General features: G+C 36.6%; 1 protein-coding gene across 3 annotated transcripts; it reads left to right on the forward strand.

Annotated features, from left to right (window-relative positions):
* The first annotated feature begins 2,420 nt into the window (after positions 1-2,420).
* On the forward strand, positions 2,421-21,756 carry prkaa2 (protein kinase, AMP-activated, alpha 2 catalytic subunit). Of its 3 annotated transcripts, none has more exons than XM_088927275.1 (9): positions 2,421-2,559; positions 5,866-6,007; positions 7,603-7,696; positions 9,520-9,664; positions 10,375-10,462; positions 11,002-11,226; positions 12,063-12,564; positions 15,085-15,226; positions 16,025-21,756. In XM_088927275.1, the coding sequence occupies exons 1-9, from the start codon at positions 2,466-2,468 to the stop codon at positions 16,264-16,266; spliced, it is 1,674 nt and encodes a 557-aa protein (XP_088783401.1). In that variant the 5' UTR covers positions 2,421-2,465; the 3' UTR covers positions 16,267-21,756. The 3 variants fall into 3 exon arrangements, with proteins under 3 accessions (XP_088783401.1, XP_088783402.1, XP_088783404.1); XM_088927276.1 differs by having other exon boundaries at positions 15,085-15,211; XM_088927278.1 differs by having other exon boundaries at positions 2,462-2,552.
* Positions 21,757-21,759: the final 3 nt, after the last annotated feature.

Consider the following 21,759-nt stretch of genomic DNA (forward strand, 5'->3'; position numbering starts at 1 on the left):
AAAGAATGCAAATTGTTTATCAGAATAACACAGTGCTGTACTGTATTTATGTTTGGCACTTTAGTCTATTTAGCAATGTGGGCTCCGATTTACAAGTAGGACAAAGGTGCCATCTAATGTCAACAATAAGTTTTACATCAGACACACGCAAGTTATCTTTGATATATTACTTCCTGCATTGCATCAATGAAAACATCAAAATACAACTAAAATTAAGTTTAAGTTAACAGGTATGGAAATTAAGTTTAAAAACAGATCATGAAAAGAAAAACAAACTTCTTAGAAATTAATCACACTCATTTAAGAGGAATTTGTTGTGGATTATCTTTCTTTTCCAATAAGCTGTTTCACACGAGGAAAAGAATGTAAGACGGTAAGCACTCAGGTGAATTATTCCGCAAAACATCTTTTCTAATGATATATTTAAACAGATTTATCAATTTTTGTTTGTTGTAAAGTAACCATTGCAATTAAAGTAAAATAAATGCTACATATGCTTTGTGATTAAATGGGGACAATAACATTTGCAATAAGCAAACATAAAAATCAATACCTGGATAGTGGCTTATAAGAACAGTCCATTTAGCCCATTTACCTTGTTTGGTAGTAGCTATTTCATCTGAGGATCTCCTGATAAAAATAAATTTGTACAAATACTTAACATTATCAATGGCAGGATAAGGGTGTATTGTTAGAAAGTTTTAAAGATACAAGCATAAAATAACCTTGGTTGGACAATAAAATATTAATTTTCCTACTTGTTTGTACCTTCCAACTGATCAATTACATATTAATTTAATTTCTGTGCAATGTGGTGAATACTTTGCTAGATATTAAAGAAAAGGTGAATCAATTTAGAAAGACCGGGTCATCATAGCATTTTACAAGATGTCTGTCTATGGATAACGTTAACTGTACTTGCACCAAATTGTACTGAATTTACTATAATATATGTACTTGAACATATGGACAACAGCATCAACATTACTTATATTACAGTTACCAGAAATTTACAAACAATGCTGCACAGCAGTATACTTCTGACAAGACTCAAATGAAGTCTTCAATCTAGCTGGTGGAAAGGACCTTCTCCTGCTTCTTCAAGTGGCAAGGGGGCTGTAAAATTTCAGTTAAGGTCACATCTCTCTGCCTCTCAGAGTAAACAGTACCTCAGATATTACACAGAGCTGCTCACAGCCTAAGGTGGTACAGCACTAGTTTCATTTGGAAAGTTGTAATTAAAATGCACAATTTAATAATTTTTATATTGTGCCTTTCCTGTTAAGACATCTCAAAACAATTTACAATAGAGGTAACAAATCAGCAGGACATTAGTACAAATCTTGTCCTTTAACCAATTTAATCAAATTAAGAATAAACTGATTGTTCTGTAAAAAATGGTGTGAAAATAGCTCTGCATCTTTGTGTCCTCTGTGATAGACTGATGTCCCATCCAGGGTATATCTGTGACCCTAAACTGGATAAGTGGATGTTGAAAGTGATTATGATATTTTGCTAAACAACATTGAGAATCAATTCAATCTTCAACAGACAAACAAGAACCTATTGTTGACTTTTGTTGTGTTAGCTTAGTATTTTGGAAGCAGTTGGGCTGTTGGACATTTTACCTTCTACTGGAACTATATAAGAACGACAGAAATCGTACATCTCCACCTAGTGTTCACATTTATGTAGTGTAGCATTCCGCTCCCACCTGTATTGGATTGGCCCATTTCCATCTCAACCTAGACCCTGACTGCGTCTGTTAATCATGTATTATATTATATAAATCTTCTATTTCGCCATGTATTGCTATCGGAGACTGCGGGACTCCACTCTCTCTCCCCTAGTGACTAGCACACATACTGTAATCTAAAGGGCAATAAACCCCTTTTCTTTAAACTAAGTCCTCTATCTCCAGCCTCCAGAGCCGCAGGGTCGTTCGCTGCAGTATATCATAAATTCAGAATTTTCTGGCACATACAGTATTTATTTGCTATGGTACATAATAAGAGTTACCTTTCAGTACACTAGAATACCTAGTACGTCGTCAGTTCCTAACAGCAACAACTTTAATGCTGTTATCAAAGACAACAACCAAACATTATAGTATCTCCAAAACGACAAGAATGTGACACACTGCATAGAAATGTCCTTGAAGTGCATCCACCGTGATTCTAGCGGGATTAGGTTTTAGCGTGTAAAGTATTAAGAATATTACTTTCCCAATAACAGGTAAATACGCTGGCATTTCAGACACACATTTCGAATTGTGGGGAAGAGTTAATAGGCTGCCACCATCCTCCCCCCATGTCTCTCGCCAGAAGAATGACAACCACCATAAACAGCATTGCGCTGTCTGGTGTCTGACTGCTTTCGCGTGCTTGGTGTAGTGTACGTTGTACAGTACTCTTCGCCTCCCTCTGCACTCTGGGTAAAACTACAGAAGGATCACAAATGCAAAAATGGCTGAGAAGCAGAAACACGAAGGCAGGGTTAAAATAGGACACTACATATTAGGAGACACCCTTGGAGTCGGCACCTTCGGAAAAGTTAAGAGTTAAGTGTTTTTTATTTTCTTATTAAACTGCTACAGCTTCCGACAGACTGTAAATGTCTTACCCCTCTGCCTTGACTGTGAATGTTAAACCATTGCAGGTGGACACTACGCAAATGGCGTAGCAGTGTCTTGACAGTGTATGGGAGCAGCCTACGAACGGCGAACGCTTAATTCGTAAATATAACTGAAGAATGGGGATTGTTTTAAAAAATCCCGAATTCTGTCATCACCAATGCAGAGAGCAGTCTTGTCAAACGCTTGTAAATATTATGGTGTGCAGTTCATGGTTAGGAAGCAGTAGTAAATCAAAAAACCTGTTTTCTGACATGCAGTAACTATAAATGCGAATGCAGTATTTTGTAAGGCATATACAATCATTGCTTTGACAGCGCAATATTAATTGAGAAAAATCATCACACTTTGGTAATGATAGGATACCATATCAAATATTATGTTAAACCGATGTAAAATGTACGCAGCAAATTATTCTTAAGGAAACCAGAGTTGATAACTGTGTTGTCGGCTTGAAATTCTGACCTTGTTACTTTAACCTTTACGCACGCCAATCTATGAGGATATTTAAAAAAATGGCAAAATAAACATTTTAGTAAATTCGTTTAGTTGATATCGGTTCCGAGTAAACTGCATCTGTTGCCTAACGTTTTTTTTCTGAATTTTAAAAGAATATGACCAAAAGAACCAAAGAATACAAGATCCAATCTGTCTGGAATGTTACTACTAGAATTAGTGCTCTCCTGGTTCAAGTTAAAATGGTAATTATTGTTTGCTAGGTCAATATTAAGGTTAGACAGAATGAGGGAAAGTAATTTAGGAGACTGTTGTCCGGTAATAAGGAAACCACAATAGTTTGTAGATGCAATAATTAAAACTAAAAATGTCAATTTCTATCAAAGTTGAAAATTCGAACCATTCATGAGAGTAAAAAGCACGAGCAACACTACTTTTTCATGATCAAAAGTACCTAGTGGCTTGGAAACGACAACTTATTTTTTCATTTGCAGCGTTTAACGCCAATTTGTCTGCAGTATTTCTCAATGTGCATTATCAGCACTGCCTAGACAAACCAGCAAGTGCAGCCACCTGTAGGTTGGAATTTGGAATGCATCCCAGCTTGACCTTGGAAACCGCTTTAAAGAGAAGCAAACAGCGTATTTCAAGAATAGTAAGATTTTTAATGGGCGCGTCTGAGGTCTGGACCGCTCAACTTTTGAAATCCGGTAATTAATTGTCACCACATCAGAGGAGTAGACTTAGTAGACTTATTTATAAAAGATGTATGTTCTAGCGTGATTACGCGCTTCTCTGATTTTGGTTTTAATTTGCTGAAATTTAGGGATTCTGCATTATCTATATTGCTGAAAAACCAAACTACAGTACGTGTTAACAGAACTTGGGGATATAAGCAATTGAAATCTCATCAGTGATTTAATGGAGTTTTTAACAACTTTTGCTATACCTTTCCCAAAACTATAAACTCCAAGAAAGTTTCAGGCACCCGTTACTTTATCACATACATCTTAGCCATTACTGTATTGATCTAGTCCCCATGTGGTCACAACAGACCACAAAACATAGAGATCCAGAAGATCCAGAAATTGACATTACTTTGCTTTTTGTTTTAGTTTTAGACTTTGCTTGGTTGTTGTTGGGGCAGGAGAAGAATTAATACAGACATATTATTTATCCTTTTTCCTATAATGGAGTTGTCCTTCATTATAAGGGTAAGGTAAAAAATAAATAGCATGAGTCTTCAATATAAAAAAGTGAGATCAATTGTATGAAATGGTTGCATTTACTTTAACATCAGTAACTTGAGAATTATCTAGGACATGTACTGTATTGCTACCCCAAGGAAGATTATAGGCTGCAATCTGGATGTCCTTAACATGCTGTGTGAGTTTTCAGGACCAGGGGAAAGCAGGAATTACTGTAGATTAAAGCACAAAAAGAGAAAAAATAGCCTGGTATCTAAGATAACACTGAACCCTGGGGAGTCTATCAAGCAATTTTGTAAATCACAGTTTTCCGTTTTCTATTTAGTCTACACAGTACTTTTTTACATTTTAGAAAGATATCATATTCTGAATTTTCTCTGTTGAGGATGCACAGCATATTTATCTGGAGGGGATGTGGATTCACAAGCAGGATGCTGGCTCTCTGAGCATGTTTAATTGCTTTTTTGAAACAGCCAGGCTGTTTTGTAGAAGATGTTTGAAGCTGAGCTAAGGGTTTGAGTGTAACAATTTTTTACAATGTCTTTCTCCTTCTGTTATTTGTTTTATTAAATATTGGTAGTTCTCACAGAAAAGTGAGGGATGTTGTCTTTGGCTTATATCATGCTTCATGTCAAGAGACGACAGGAGCTCTGCTCTCAAATGAGCGATCCTGATGTTCCAGTTGTATACATTAATAGTACTTATCATAGTCTAATGAGAATATTGCATGGGACGTAATAGGCAAACCAGAGATCTCAGTAAACTCTTCTGCCTTTAATATTAACCAGGTTTGTACCTTACATTAAGTCAGTGAATTGATTTCCGTTGCCTTTTTGTACTGCAACCATGATTGTTTTAAGATAGAGCAGTGAGACCAATTCAAAAACTTTATAAACCAGGCATTTTCTGATCATAATCATGCAATATTCACCAGCAAAATAAATTTGCAATAATAAGTAATGTTCCACAAATATTTTCAGAATGCTAAATTAAAGACTCCAAGAAGGTAGTTTAAATTAATCTTGTAGATTTTTAACAAAAAAACATGGTAGTCTTAGTCTTGTGGTCTTTAATTGCTTAATTAGGCATTGAGAAATAGCATGACAAACCATACTAAATGTTCTGTAGAATGATTTACCACTTCAACTGTGCAGGTTGATGTATGGACACATTTTAAAATTTCGCTTTACTTCCTAGTAGAATTGTTCTGTACAGTATATATGAATTGGAAGCTGTCATGGGTTGAAAGACTAGTTTTAAGTGTATTTTCTGCTCTTAATGTGCACACCATATCCTCTTGTTATTGGCGGGAATGCATTCATAAAGAAGGAAAGTTAATACTTTTTCTGAATATTATTTTTTCTAAGCAAATGGATAATATATTCACTTTTTAATCAGTACTTGTATATCTTTTTCACAGATGAACTGAGACCTTTGAATTGATTTTTACTGACAGTTCCATCACTTTTGCTTGTCAAGTGTACATTTTATGGGCCTGGAGCCTTGCTTACCTGCTCTCTGGATTCTTTCAGTTGTTTCACTGTTGTTGCTGTTCTGTGCTTTTGCTAGTTGGGGAGCACCAGCTGACTGGACACAAGGTTGCAGTGAAGATTCTGAATCGTCAGAAAATCCGCAGCCTGGATGTGGTGGGGAAAATAAAAAGGGAAATACAGAACCTCAAGCTTTTCCGTCACCCTCACATTATTAAACTGTGAGCAACATCAGGTGAACTAAAATCTAGGCATTTTGTCAGAGTGGAGCATGATTGCAGCCCTCGAGATACACAGTAACCACAAATCTTTAATGTCTCTTTCAGTTCATAATCCTCCCATGTTATGCTGGTGCTAGTCAAGTTCAAACAGACTTTTCCCATATTCACTGGTTGAAGGCCCTAATGTTATAATATACTGAAAAATAATTCTCAGTAAACAATGTGGACATATTTAAATACATATATATATAATAAGCATTTTTACTGCTTCTGTATGCGCTTAACAAATACACAGTATAATACCATACAGTATAAGCACATTTTTGATAGTGTTCTTTAAGTTATTTTCTTGACCAATATATTTCCCTCCAAAGAGGTTTAAACTTTTAAATCAATCAATTAGTTGGTGAAATATCTTAATAATTTTGTGGCCAATTTTAGTTCAGAGTAAGTTAAAGTAATTTAAATTGTCTGATGATATCCAGGCTTACTGAAACAAGCAGATATCATGACACAAAAAGTTCATGCAACCTAACAGTGGTGGAAGAAGATACTTTTCCAATTAAACATTTTTTGAAGTCACTGGCACATTAGAGCAGTATTCCATCCTGCAAGAAAAGTTAAATGCTCACAAGCTAGTGCTGGTATATTCTGCTACTGACATCACATGCTTCCTTTCTGTGGTAAAAGGTCAAATCTCTCTTAGGTTAAGATGAGACAAGTATGGGTAATTCTGTGCTTTGTAAAAGCTGTTGGAAGACTTCCTAGGTTTCTGCTAAGACTTGGCTTTGGCTATTTAGGTTTTTAACCAACAACTGAACCTTGGTAGACATCCATTTGGTGACTAGCAGGCAATCCAGTATATAGGCTGTAAATTCTATTTATAAAATCAATATTTGAAATGTTTAATTTTAATAATTACATAGAATACATTACCAAAAGGGAACATGAAGAGAAAGGAATGGGTTGTCTCAGCTCTCTGAAATGCTTTGTGTGGTTGCTTTGAGGAAACAGTCAGAAGGCCTTGTTAACTAGTCCACTGAGACCTGTTATCCAAAACATTTTGCTGGGAGTCATCTTACAGTTTTTACAAAAATCCTTGAGAATTTCCCAAGTATAAAGAGAGTAAGAAGGCCAAGGAAGACAAGTGAAATCAATTATGGCTTTAACACTGTCCTGTAAGTGAAATGCTGGTTAGGACTGATGTATTTGTGTATGCGTACACGTAAGGTGTACCTGTGCTTGCAGAACTCCCTAAAGCCCTTAAAGCAAATTGTAGATGTTATAAATTGCGTCTAATTTTGACAACAAATTCATCATTAACATGCATGCAAGTTATAACTTAAAATCAAAGCAGACACCTTAGAGAGCAGAAAGGAAGCAAAACAAAAAATAATTGCAGTAGGTATACAGTACCTCATATCTAATGACATCAAAGACAATCTAGGAGAAAAAAATATATGAAAGTGGAATTAATTTTGCCTGCAAGTCTAAAACATTAATGTTGGCTTTCCTTTGCATTTTAAGACTGTCGCAGACAGTGCTGGGTGATATTTTGGAACCTTGATTAGTAATTGGAGTTCTTTTTTTTTTAGATACCAGGTGATCAGTACACCCACGGACTTCTTCATGGTTATGGAGTACGTGTCTGGAGGTGAACTGTTTGACTACATCTGTAAGCATGGGAGGGTAAGAACTTGGTGTTACCCTTTGTGTGCTATGCAGTAGGGTGGGAATCTCTAGACACCTCACGATTCGATTCAATTTCGATTTAGGGTGCCACAATGCGATTATAAATCGATTCTCGATGCATCTCGATTTGTTTTCTATACATCATGATTTTTTTGCGTGCTTGCTGAGAGGCCAAATTCAGTGTGTGAGCATAACATCTCAGGTGTAGGAATTTAGCCAGCTGTGCAGCAACAGCCATGTTAGAGGCATTGTCAGTCACCAAAACTAAATCTTTTGTCATGAGCTGCCATTCTTCTGCAACATTCTGCAGTATTTCAGCCATGTTCGCACCTGTATGGCTCTCATACATTGCTCTAGTCTGGAGTATGCAAGACACAAACTGCCATTCATCGGTGATGTAGTACGCGGTAATAGTGATAAAGGATTCTGTTGCAATGGACGTCCACGCATCACAGGTTATTGCCACGCTATTTGCTTTCTTCAGTGATTCCAAAACTTGAGTTTTGGTGTCGTTGTAGAGCATTGTTATTGCTGTTTCACTAAAGTGACGCCGAGACGGTATGTTGTACCTTGGCTCCAGTGTTTGCAACATTAAGCGAAAGCCCTGGTTTTCAACAACGGAGTAGGGAGCGTACATTTTTTGCGATAAAACTTGCTATAGACATGGTGATTCGCTTCTCCCTTTCCGAACTATGTGGAAGCTTTGACACTTGCTTGAGGGTTCTCTGTTCGGCAGCAACAAGAACAGGCCATTTTTCCTCCAACTCTGGATGGAAACGTGAAATGTGATTTCGCATGTTCGTTGTATTCCCAAAATATCAAAATATTTTATCTTGGTATGACACAGCTTGCACACTGTATTCCCTTATCAAGTTCATTTTTACCTTTTACTTCATAAAATTCAAAATGTACAGGCCGGAGTTTGTCTATCTTCACAAACCGGGTAGCTTAGCTTAGTTAAAATGTAAGCATGGCGCACTTGTCAACCTATACGTTTTTACGTTTCACTACAAAATTAGTTTCGTCCTATGCCCAAAAAACTAAACCATTATTATTTGCTCTATTTGTCCTTTACTGCACATTGTATTGTTTTTATCTGAAATGTTTATTATTGTGCAAAAATTAAAAGATTGATTATAGAGTTTTGAGCATGGATGCAGAATCGTACAAGAAAGAGTCAGGATGCATCTAAGAATTGATTTTTTCGCCCACCCCTACTGTGCAGTTGAGAATTCTTGCTAATTTCCATGAAAATCTAGTATTTTACTAAGTATTCATATTTTGTAACCCTGAAATGGAATAAAGATTAAAACATTAAAGATTTAAGTTTAAGAAAACATCTAAAGGGCACTTTGGGTGTTGTTCTCTTTATGACTGTGTATTCCGCCCTTTATGATTTTCATTAAACTATATAATTAACATTGTATTGTCTAATTTGGAAAATATTTTTTTCCGATTTTGAAATTCCTTCCACTATATGTTAATTTCCTAACAGCTATTGCTATCCTGTTTCCCCAAATTAGATTCCTTGAGCTTATTTCTGTATAAATACAGAATCTTTGCTGATAGTCGTGAAAATGGAGCCAAAGTCAGCATTTTTAGCATTTTTACGTGTGCAAATATTACCTCATAAGGTCAGGATACTTGCATGAACAAAGGATACTTTAGGAATGATCCTCAACAAACCTAGTTTTAGCAGAGCCAGTCATATACTCTGCATGTATGTAAATTTCCATTATACAATAATAAGAATATGCTTTACAGTCTGTAAAAGGTAAGAGTCCAGAATTTGTAGTAAGCTGTGGAGATTTTTTATTTAGGTGGAGGACACAGAGGCTCGACGTCTCTTCCAGCAGATCATTTCAGCAGTGGATTACTGCCATCGACACATGGTGGTTCACCGTGACCTGAAACCAGAGAACGTTCTCCTGGATGCCAGTATGAACGCCAAGATTGCTGACTTTGGTATGTTGTTATCCCTGAGTTGGGGATTGTGAGATTGACAAGAGCTCATTGGTTGCTAGGCGACAACTAGTGTTGATTCCAATTTGGCAGCAAGCACCACAGCTGTAAAACCTTCAGTTATTTAATAACCTTACAGAATTTCACTCTTGACCTTCCTGGATTTTCTGATTGTGGAGGAGTAATTCTTTTTGTGTTTTTACACTGGAGTCTTAGATGTGAAGGCAAGGCATATTTAGTGGAACAGGATATGCATTCGGTCCTACAAAAGCATGTAAAAAGAGCCACAAATAGGAAGCTTTAATGACATCATTCATTTTGTTGACTGTTTAAAAGAAACAAACAAGAAGATGTTCATTTAATTCAGAACAGAAACCTAATAATAATTGCTGTTTTAATTAAAAGCCTTCATCTTGGTTTAATGCATTAATTTATTAAAAACAGAACATTTATAAAATAGATTTTTCAAAATTGTGTTTGGATATGATTTTACTGTGCTACTAATTACTGATTACTCATTTATTCTGAGAGAATTACATACTGTAGATAATAATGAACAATATGCTAACAGCTGCTGTTGGAGAGTCAAAAATACAAAATAATGACTTAATCTATTTCTCAATCACTAGAACACAATGGACTCCTAAGACATACCTGGAGTTGGACATCCACTTTGTGTGTGCGTGAAAGTTAATATAACCTGTTTCTGTCAGGTCTCTCAAACATGATGTCAGATGGAGAGTTCCTGAGGACCAGCTGTGGCTCCCCAAATTACGCTGCCCCTGAGGTCATCTCTGGGAGGTGAGAGGTCATATGTTTGTGTGTATTTTAACTGGCACTTAGAGAAGGAATGTGTATGCACTTTAGAATTGTCTGGCTTGACAAAAGTTGAGATATTTTTTACTCAAACAGAACTTCTTTTTCTGTTCAAGGTAACATGAATTAAATAATTGAAACATATTTGGTTTGGTCTTTGTAGTAAAATGAACTTACACTTCATAACCAATGATTATTTTGTATTGTAGTTTTATATCTGTTTCAAAAGTATGATTTTATCTACATGCGTAGCTCTTGTTTTCCCTTAAACACACTGATAATTTTATTTTATTAATTAATGTTCCTGAGTTAATAATGACACGTCGTTTATATGATCAAAATATATAAAAGACAATAACTTAACATAAACATGTTTTACATGTGTGTCAAGAATTTGTAAAGGACAGTGAACAGAATTAGTGTTTTGTTTGTTTGCCATGAATACCATGTGGCATTCTCTAACCTTTTAATAAGGATTTGACATGCTCATGCTTAATAGTCTTGTATTGCGTTTTTTCCTACAGGCTCTATGCAGGTCCCGAGGTGGACATCTGGAGCTGCGGAGTGATACTCTATGCCTTGTTGTGTGGAACACTGCCCTTCGATGATGAACACGTGCCTACACTCTTTAAAAAGATCAGAGGGGGCGTGTTTTACATCCCAGAGTACCTGAACCGCTCGGTTGCTAGCCTCCTCATGCTCATGCTACAAGTGGACCCTCTGAAAAGAGCCACCATCAAGGACATCAGGTACCCATGTCATTCACTGAGTGGTATATGATCACGTGATTTATTGCCTTGGAATCCTTAATTGTTTTTTCAGATTATCATGGAGGAAACCTTAAGCTCTTTTTGTTGATATGCACTTGCTAAACATGGTCTTCATGCTATTATAATAATATATAACAAAAAGATAATTTGCTTTAATGTTTTTTTTGTACTATGCCTTTGTTTGTAGATCATCTTTTCTTGTGGAGTTGCTAATAAAAACCATGCAAGACAGTTCACTTTTAGCTATATTTTGGGTTATATGATGGCCCATTCTCTACGTTATAATAGTATCGGTCGATTGATTTAATAGATTCTAACTAAATTGAATTTTTATAAATAAAATAGAAGACATTCATTATTTGACTTGTAGAACTAGTCTAAAATGAAAATATAAAATCTTGCAAAATGCACTATTATGGCTTATTGACTTTTATTACAACCTTTTATTATTTGTTTACTGATTAAGAACTTATATAGTATATATAAATGTATACTCTATAAAGCAACAAAAAACTAACTATAACACAAAGAGCTTGTAAACTCAGCATAGCTATGTATATACATACAGCACCCCCTGCCCCTTAACAGACCTACCTAGCATCATCACTTTATTGTGCTATACAAGGAATACAGCAGAATAATCAATAAGCCATTTGGAAGAGGTTTACTAAGAGTCAAATATATAATAACTTTAATTCTATCTCTTCACAGCCTTCCAAGATGCTTAGGCCTCTGTGCATTCCCAAACCAGTTAAGTGATATGTTTCTAACCGTTTTGATTAACCACCATAGTAGCCTTTCTTACATTCTGGCAGGGAACATGAGTGGTTCAAGCAGGACCTTCCTGGGTACCTCTTTCCCGAGGATCCCTCTTACGATGCCAATGTGATTGATGAGGAGGCAGTGCGGGAGGTGTGTGAGAAGTTTGAGTGCACTGAGTCAGAGGTGATGAGCAGCCTGTACAGCGGGGACCCCCAGGACCAGCTGGCCGTGGCCTATCACCTCATCATCGACAACCGCCGCATCATGAACCAGGCCAGCGAGTTCTACCTGGCCTCCAGCCCTCCCACGGGCTCCTTCATGGACGACAACATGCCCCTGCCCCCTGGGGTCAAGCCCCACCCTGAGCGCATGCCCCCACTCATGGCTGACAGCCCCAAGGCGCGCTGTCCGCTGGATGCCCTCAACACCACCAAGCCCAAGCCCCTTGCTGTCAAGAAGGCCAAGTGGCACCTGGGTATTCGCAGCCAGAGCAAGCCTTACGACATCATGGCTGAAGTGTACCGGGCCATGAAACAGCTAGACTATGAATGGAAGGTGGGTTTCTGGATGCACACTGGTAAAGCGGGAATTGCTGCTTTTCTGGGTTGTGTAGTTTTAATTGCAGCAGGGCTTTTGACTGCATCAAGCTTATTACCAAGGGTGGTCAGTTCTTTAGGCGTTACAGATTTAGTGTTACCCACACCATCTGAACCATAATCATGGTTCATGTGTAAAGTCATAGCCAATTAAACACGGCATGCTGTTCTCAGGTTTATTCAGCTTAGAAAATTAGCTCATTTACAATGTAGTGTCTATCTAAAGTATTCCCCATCCTCATTAGCCTTTCAAAAGAAGCTCTTTCAAGAAGCTAAATAAATAAAATAGGCATATTTCTCTCTTTTTTTGTAAGATTTCCATCTTCTTGTTATTCTGAGAAAGATTTCAGTAAATACATTCTCTTACGGCCACTATAAATACCAAACTATTACAGTATATAACACATATTTGTTTTTAATTGTGAATGGGAACAAAACAGCAGAGCACATACATTATAGTATATGGACATTATGCCAAAATAGTTTGTGTTTGGCCATTAACATTTAACAATTATTTAAACTCTGCCCAACTGTTTTGTCTTAAAAAAGCTAAGGTTTTTGTTAGGATTTCAAAGTTTAGCTAGACTCAGACTACCCTTGTCTAATTAAAAAGCCAGACGTTTTTAATGATAAGGAATCCAACTATTATAATAAAACTATTAAATCACAGTGTCTAATTTTATCATTGAAGATTGCAGTCTCCTTTGGATTAAAATGCATCCAGTCTTACAGGTACTTAGATACTTTGAACTTCTATATTCTTTACACACTGTATAAATATATACAATGCCATTAAAAAGTATTTGCCCCCTTCTTGATTTCTCCTATTATTGCATATTTGTCACACTGGATGTTTTCAGATCTTTAGACAGAATCTAGTATTAGATAAAGGGAACCTGAGTGAACAAATAACACTTTGTGTATTATTATTTCATTTATTTAATAAACAAAGTTATCCAACACCCATATCCCCTGTGTGAAAAACTAATTTACACTCAAACTTAATAACTGGTTGCGCCACCTTTAACTGCAATAACTGCAACCAAACGCTTCCTATAATTCTTTCACATCATTGTGGAGGAATTTTAGCCCACTCTTCCTCACAGAACTGCTTTAATTCAGAAACATTGGTAGGTCTTCGAGCATGAACTGCTCATTTCAGGTCCTGCCACAGCATCTCTATTGGGTTTAGGGCTGGACTTTTAGGCCACTCCAAAACTTTAATTTTGCTTCTTTTTAGCCATTCTGATGTGGACTTGCTTTTGTGTTTTGGATCAGTGTCTTGCTGCATGACCCAACTACGTTTCAGCTTCAGCTCACGGACGGATGACTGGACATTCTCCTTAAGAATTTTCTAATACGGAGCAGAATTCATGGTTCCTTCAATTATGGCAAGTCATAATTGAGGCAGCCTGAGGCAGCAAGGCATCCCCACTCCATCACACTACCAACACCATGTGTGACTGTTGGTATGATGTTCTTACTGTGGAATATTCTGTTTGCTTTACGCCAGACATAATGGGACCAATGTCATCTAAAAAGTTCCACTTTTGACTTATCTGTCCATAGAACACTCTCCCAAAAGGCTTGGGGATCATCCAGGCGCTTCTTGGCAAATGAGAGACAAGCATTTATGTTCTTCTTGGTTAGCAGTGGTTTCCGCCTTGCTACTCTCCCATGAAGCCCATTTTTGCCCAGTCTCTTTCTAATTGTGGAGTCATGATCACTGACCTTAGCTGAGGCAAGAGAAGCCTGTAGTTCTTTGAATGTTTGTTTAGGATCCTTTGTGATTTCCTGAATGATTTTACACTGCGCCTTTGGAGAAATTTTGGCAGGCCAGCCACTCCTAGGAAGATTCACAACTGTTCCAAGTATTCTCCATTTGGAGATTATGGCTCTCACTGTGAGTCCCAGAGCCTTAGAAATGGCTTTGTAACCCTTTCCACACTGATAGATATCAACAACTTTTTTCTGATTTCTTCAGGAACTTCCTTTGGTCGTGGCATAAGGTGCTTGTTGAATCTTTGTGCTGGCAACTTGACTCTGTTAGTAAGGGTCAAAATAAGTGAGGTTTATATTGAGCAGGGCTGGCTGTAATCAAGCCTGGCTGTATTCAATCAGCTGACTCTAAATTATCCTTTTAATTGGGTTGATTTAACTAAGGGGGCAAGTACTTTTTCACACAGTGCCAGTTGGTGTTGGATAACTTTGTTAATTAAATAAATGAAATAAGTAAAAACATGTATTTGTTCACTCAGGTTCTCTTTATCTAATATTAGATTTTGGTTGAAGACCTGAAAACATTCAGTGTCAAAAATGTGCAATAATAGAGGAAATCAGTAAGGGGGCAAATATGGCACTGTACCTACACACTCTACATACTTATGCACTTCCATTTTACTCATTTAATGTATTGGTACTGTGTTTGCAATCTTATTTTTTTGGCATGTATTGAGTCAATCTTTAATGTGAATTGCAGGTTGTGAATCCTTATCACCTGAGAGTTAGAAGAAAAAATCCTGTAACAGGAAATTATGTAAAAATGAGCCTTCAGCTTTATCAGGTAGACAATCGCAGTTACCTGTTGGACTTTAAGAGCATTGACGGTAAGGAAAACAAAGGTACTGCACATCTTCAGCTATGTCATGTTGTTAAATCACACTATTTATACACAAAGTAATGTGGCATTTGCAGTGCTTCACATACTTCTGAATATTATCTTAGCTATATCCCTCTGAGCAGCTCAACCAGAAAGGCACTTAAACTGTGAACTGAGTTTTTTCACTTGTCCACAAGGGATATCACAGCCTGAATGAGTCTGAGGGAAGTGTGGGATTAGTCAGTTGGGGTTCTCGGCTCTTGGTGGAACAGCACCTCCTGTAGCTTGAGTGCAGGAATGCAGTGCTGTCAGCGAGGGATGATCCTCTCTCTAATTGGCACTGAACCTCCTGAACTGTGGTGCCTGTGACATATTAAAACACAAGTGGCTCAAAGCTGAGCAGGTCAGTTGACACTTCTTCCCCTGTGCATGTGCAAGGATGGTAACTGTGAGCTGACACTTGGAAAAGCACAATTCACTATGCAAAATCATTTGGGAGTATCAAAATAATTTTCAGGGTCTGTTTTACTTTGTGCCATTATAGTATTGATTCTACTATAATGAAACTGCATATCTATACTGTACTTTTAGGGTGGGCAAAACATATTAAAAAGTGTTTCATATTGTATGCAGAAGATATCGTCTTTGTGTAAAATATCGTACTTACACATTTAGAATTTCTTAAAAGTAGATGCATTAAATTATTCGCTTCCATTTCTTTCTGCTTATTTTATGCTGTCTTTTTGCCGTCGCCGAAACAAAACACCTGGTCCACTAAATTTAGTGCAGTTGCAACTGCTTCCTCCTTGCTTCTTTCCAGATGATGTTGTGGAACAAAAATCAGGCTCCTCCACACCCCAGCGCTCCTCCTCTGCTGCAGGCCTGCACCGACCCCGGCTGAGTATTGATTCGGCGGCCATTGTCATGGAGACTCCCGTCCTCAGTGGTTCGCTCTCAGGCTCTCTGACTGGCAGCACACACCTCGTCACTCCCCGGCAGGGCAGCCACACCATGGACTTCTTCGAGATGTGTGCCAGTCTCATCACTACACTGGCACGCTGAGTAGGCAGGCAGGCAGCTGCACAAGCCTTCCCAAGCCAGAGCCCTCACTGTGCCCACTGAGTCCACACCACTACAGTGTTGGTCACTATAGCAACATGAGTTTAACCATCAATTGCTGTGAGTACAAGACTCAATCCCTCAGAGTTTGCAAGGTTCACGGCTTAATTTTCCTTTTTTTATTTTTTTTAATAACAGCAAAGTCAAAGTGTTCACTTATCAGATATTTAGTTAAGTTTTGAAAATCTACACTGTATCTATTGATAGCTGTAAAATATTATATTTATATATTATCATGTGCTTACTGTACAGTAATTTATTATTTCAGGCATTAAGAAGGTAAACCAAAAATAAGTATATTCAAATATTTTTTCTGTACTTAGGAGAAAGAGATCAGAAAATTATTTTTAATAATAATTTTATTTAATCCTATTTGGGTGAAAATAATCATTTTGATCAGAAATCCCTGTTTGTTTGCTAGACCTGAATGTAAACTCTCTTCTTTTACTGTCCTGTGTTTTTGAAAGGAAGAACAGCTTATTAAAAATGCAGAGGTGGGTCAAACATAAAGTCTTTATGTCCATCTCTCTATAGCAAAACCTACTCCACAGTTATTAATGACTCAGATATTTATATATTAATTTTTACATTTATAATTTATAGGTTAATATATGCTGTATACAGCAGGTACATGGTACAGTATAACAATCACATTGGCAGACGCTCGAAATTAGCAATAAAGTCAGTAAAATCTTTTGATAACATGCAGGCTTACATCACTTACAAATGATTTAATGTTTTCTGAATCATTAATTGGATGAAAAATGTATTACATCTCAAAATAATTAAAGAAAAAATATTATTTTATTTATCTTCTAACAACGTTATGACTGGGGGAAATAAACCATTGTTCTTCAGTGTTTGCTTAAAAAGTACTGTTTTCACTTCATAACAAAAATACGTGGTTATGGTCATGAATTATAATTTTCCATTCCACTCTTGAAAGAATGAAACACTTCAGAAAAAAAATGATTTGTTAGACGTCCTATGAAATTTATCTAATTATACGTAAGAAGGTGGGTGACAAATGTACTGTACAGTCACACTATTAATTCTGGAGCACCAAAAACATTTGAAGTAAATCATCTAAAGAAACGGTATTAAAAAATGTCATTCTATTATATAAAAAGCAACTTGTTGGATTAATTTATATTAACATTTTTAGTGACTTTATTATTTTATTGGAATAACTGCAGATTTGTTATTTGTGAGTATGCAGTTCATGTGTGGTGGAGTAAGATACATAACAGGGAATAAGAGAGGATTAAAGATCCAGCCAAAATCCTGGCCCTGCCTGTGGGGCTGGTTTCTAACCCAGGGGTCTGTAACCCTTGTCCTGTAGAGCTGTAGTCTAGTCTACCAGATTTTATAAGCTTTAAATTATCACTGAATAGAAACCAGAGATATGCAGTAATTGATCAAGTAGTGGTTCCAATGAAGTCACTCAGAGATCAACTGGAATGTGAACTGGAACACATTGTGGTGTGAAATGAAGGAAACCAGTATATTAAAGTTTTGAATTTTGTATTTGGTATTAAATACAGACAGAATTTAGATATTACTATATTTGTCAATGATGCACAATTATGCACTTGAAGCCAATGATTTCTTTTGTCGGTGCTCATATTCCTGTAAAAATATTTTATTTACTGTACCTATATTTTGCTAATATTAGTATTTTTATAGCCTACATGAAATGTTTTCATGCAGACTATATTTTTACATCTAGAATACGGTTAGTGATCTTTGTCAGTTCTCAAATGAAAAACATTTGAAGTTACATTAACTCGAATACTTTGTTCTCTTATTTAAATTAATGCCATTTATCCTAATTAAATGTATTAAGTGTGCAGTAAAAAGACTATACTGTAGGCAAATCAATAGGTAAAACCCGTCATAATCAATACATAGCAAGCATTAACAGGTACTCATGTAAGTCAACAATTATCCAACCCTATAACTTTATCAGGGATCAGGGCTAATGTAATTATAACATCTGTTGTAATTCATTGCTGCAAAAGTGAAATGGGTGAAGAAGTGAGCCCAGGTAGTCTAATTGCTGGATCTTAAATTTTACAATGAAGACAAAACCTGTCATAGGCTGCATAAATAGTAGTTTGCCCAGTTAGGAATGAAAGGATTAAATCATGGACACACTGTTTCAAATAAACACTTCAGCCCAGAAGAGATGAATCATTCCCAAATTGCCTTAAGATATGTGTTCTGCATACTGTTTTCATTTTTGTTATAATCTGTTATGAATCAGTTAACAAAAGGGGTCATTAAGTACGATGGTGACCTGTTCAGCAAGCTGTATTTTTGGGCCAGTAAGATGTAGGATTTCTACAAATGTAATTGGACAGGTTCAGTGTAGGAATTAAAAAAAAAAGAAGGAATCTGACATGCTATTCCTGCATTTATTTTGTGGCTACATTTCTCAATCTGAGAAACTAGACTGTCAGTTACAGCCACTCTTTTAAAGAATTTATTTCTACATGCAGGGTAAAAAAAATGCAACATTGTTTCCTGAAGATGTGTTATGATATCCATGTGTCAATTTCATAAAACACAACCTTGATCACATATAAATGACTATTTCAGATATGGGGCTTTCAGCAGTCAGTTTCCATTTACCCATCTATTTTCTTCCAGTTCAGGATCATGGGAAAGCCAGAGGTTATCCCAACAAGCAATGGGCAATAGGCAAGGTGACCCTGGACAGGACACCAATGCATCGCAGGGCAGACACACACACACTATTAGGCCCAATTTTGCAATTAACCAATTAACCTACCAGTACATTTCTGGGCTGTGGGAGGAAACAAGCATCCAGACAAAACCCATGCAAACATGAGAGAACATACAAACTCCACGGCTTCCCTAGCCACGGTGCATGGAAGCCTTGGGGGAGCCTCAAAGTCATTTCAGGGTATCCCCAAAAAGCCTGAAACTGTTTCCTCACATAACGAAGTTCTCCAACGTAAATATTTTGATATTCTAATGGAGGATCAGTAGATTATTATTAAAAGTATATACTGGTGAGTTGGAAGTGAAGCATGTCCTTGTTGGAAGTACACATTTGAAAAAGGTCATCTTACCAGGTTGTTCCAAGTAGGGAACAGGGCAGGGATGTCAGTTTTACCTCCTGGTTTTTGTTCCAGCACAAGCTTATAATTACATTCATGGGTCTAATTATCGAGTCAACTAGTCATAAAATAGTTTTTCCATGGTCTTTTGGTGTTAGAATAAAAGTTTTACGCATTCTATACCAAATATTTCATTAGGGCAATAACAAAAGGGAGTATTGGCATGTAATGAAAGACAGAAGGCCCTGCAGTCCTCCCGGAAATGAATATGACATCTCTGGCATTACTAGCTATCAAATGGGGAGACACCTCTTTTAAGTGCCTACCAATATTTATTTTTATTTTCCAAAATATGTGGTTCTTCTCAAGTTATGTGGATTGGTTTAATTGTGGAAACTGCACCCTTGACCTATATGGGTGTATATATATATAGGCCGATGGGGACACGCTCACTTAGACAATGGCAGCACCCTAGGCTCATTGTGATTGTGTACGGATTCATTTGTCTGTGGATGACAGTGCTCACAGGTGGGGAATGTCATGGTCCATTGCCCCCTGTGAGCACTGCCAAGCAATGCTGTGACTTATTGCACATGTTTATGTACTGAACTTCATTTCTCCATGTTACGTTTTCACACTACTGCCGTTTGTCTAGTCCAACTTTCATTCTAAGAGCCATGGCTTTCAGAATTTAGTGTATTAAAAATAGGTGGGTCCATATCAGTCTCTTATCTTGTACATTCACTTGTCACATTTTAGTAGATTTATAGGCTGTGTCCTAGAAGTACCTCAATGCACTTAAGGAACTCTGGGCAGTTTCACAGCTTGCTGAATACTGTAAGTACATTAGAACCTGTTTACCTGTTCAGGTACTGTATTGAATGCGAGACAGAATTTTTCAATTAAAGAATGTGATTGCGTGCTCCTGGGCATTGATGCATTACTTTTAATGAATGTAAAAAAACATTAATTAATTTCACCAGACTGAAAAGTGTAGTGAAGCTCTGATTTTTAGTTACTAAGATATTGCAGTGTTTTGTGAATGTTGTAACGGACAGTTTTAATACAAAAACACAGGCATCAATATCATAAAAGTGTTCAAGTGTAATTTCAGCAGATATATGGATGATATAATATGTAATTGTAATAATCTGCTAATGCCTATGATTAAGTTAAGGGAGACTTTGAAGTAAACATACATAAAAATAACCATGCTGCAGCACAGGATTTAATTACTGTATGCGGAAATCATGTGCTTTTCATACCTTGATAAAAACAAATGCGAGTCGAGCATGAGATGGAATAGGATCATTACAGAATACACCACTGGGTCTCTCCAGTGTAGATCCTACAATTACATTTAAACCTCAAGATATCAAAGATCTTAGTGGCTCTTATATTGACACCGCAACATATACACTCCCTTCTATCATGCCCATATGCAACGGTTTTTCAAAGGTTTTAGAAGTACATAATGGAAGAAGTGTGTAATTTGATGAATCCAAGTGAGTTCTACAATTGATTTCTATTCTATAATTCACTTCTTGCAAAATTAAATATAAATACAAGCATGTTACAATACAATACAAGCAATGTGGAGAAGAAGCACCTAAGGTTATGTTATGGTACTTTTTTTCAGTATTCATCTGCTCTGTAGTTTTTTTAATGTTATATTTTTATGTATGAAATAAAAATCCAAACTACCATTTACAATTAAAAATCATTGTAGACTATAAATTGCTATTTTCACCCATAAATACACAAATATAATGTGTAACCACAAAAGTTATGCATGATCTTATTTTAATCACACTATACAATGAAATATACTAGTCACTTTGGTACAGTATGTTGTACATTTCTCATTAGCTGAATACAGAAAATGACTCCATCTTTAAAATGGTTATAAAAATGGTTTTTGGTCAGATAACAGATAATAACAACAGTAACATGTCAACTATGTGTGAAAAACAGTCATACATATGCAATGTCTTATCTGTCACTCTGATCTGTATTCCACTGTAATGCTCTACTGAATGTCAAGAATATTAGAACCAAAGTACAATTTACTGTATGTTAAGCACTAAATTTATCTACTGATAAATTGTTTACCGTTTATGTGTACCTCTTCAATGTCACAAAATACAACTTGTGTATCCTTATGTAAGTCATGTAAGTCATGTGCTGATTGTGCCCTGGTTCCAAGCCACATGTGTGTGAAAAGTGAAAATTAACAGGCTTTGGCCTTCCAGCAGCTATAGTTTTTTCTCCATTTTGTTTTTCTGCTTGTTCTGGTCTTGCATGGCGTTTTGATGATTTGCACTTCAGTAAATATTTATTGCAAAAACAC

The sequence above is a fragment of the Atractosteus spatula genome, chromosome 11 (assembly GCF_055471065.1).
Source record: "Atractosteus spatula isolate fAtrSpa1 chromosome 11, fAtrSpa1.hap1, whole genome shotgun sequence".
Lineage (NCBI taxonomy): Eukaryota > Metazoa > Chordata > Actinopteri > Semionotiformes > Lepisosteidae > Atractosteus > Atractosteus spatula.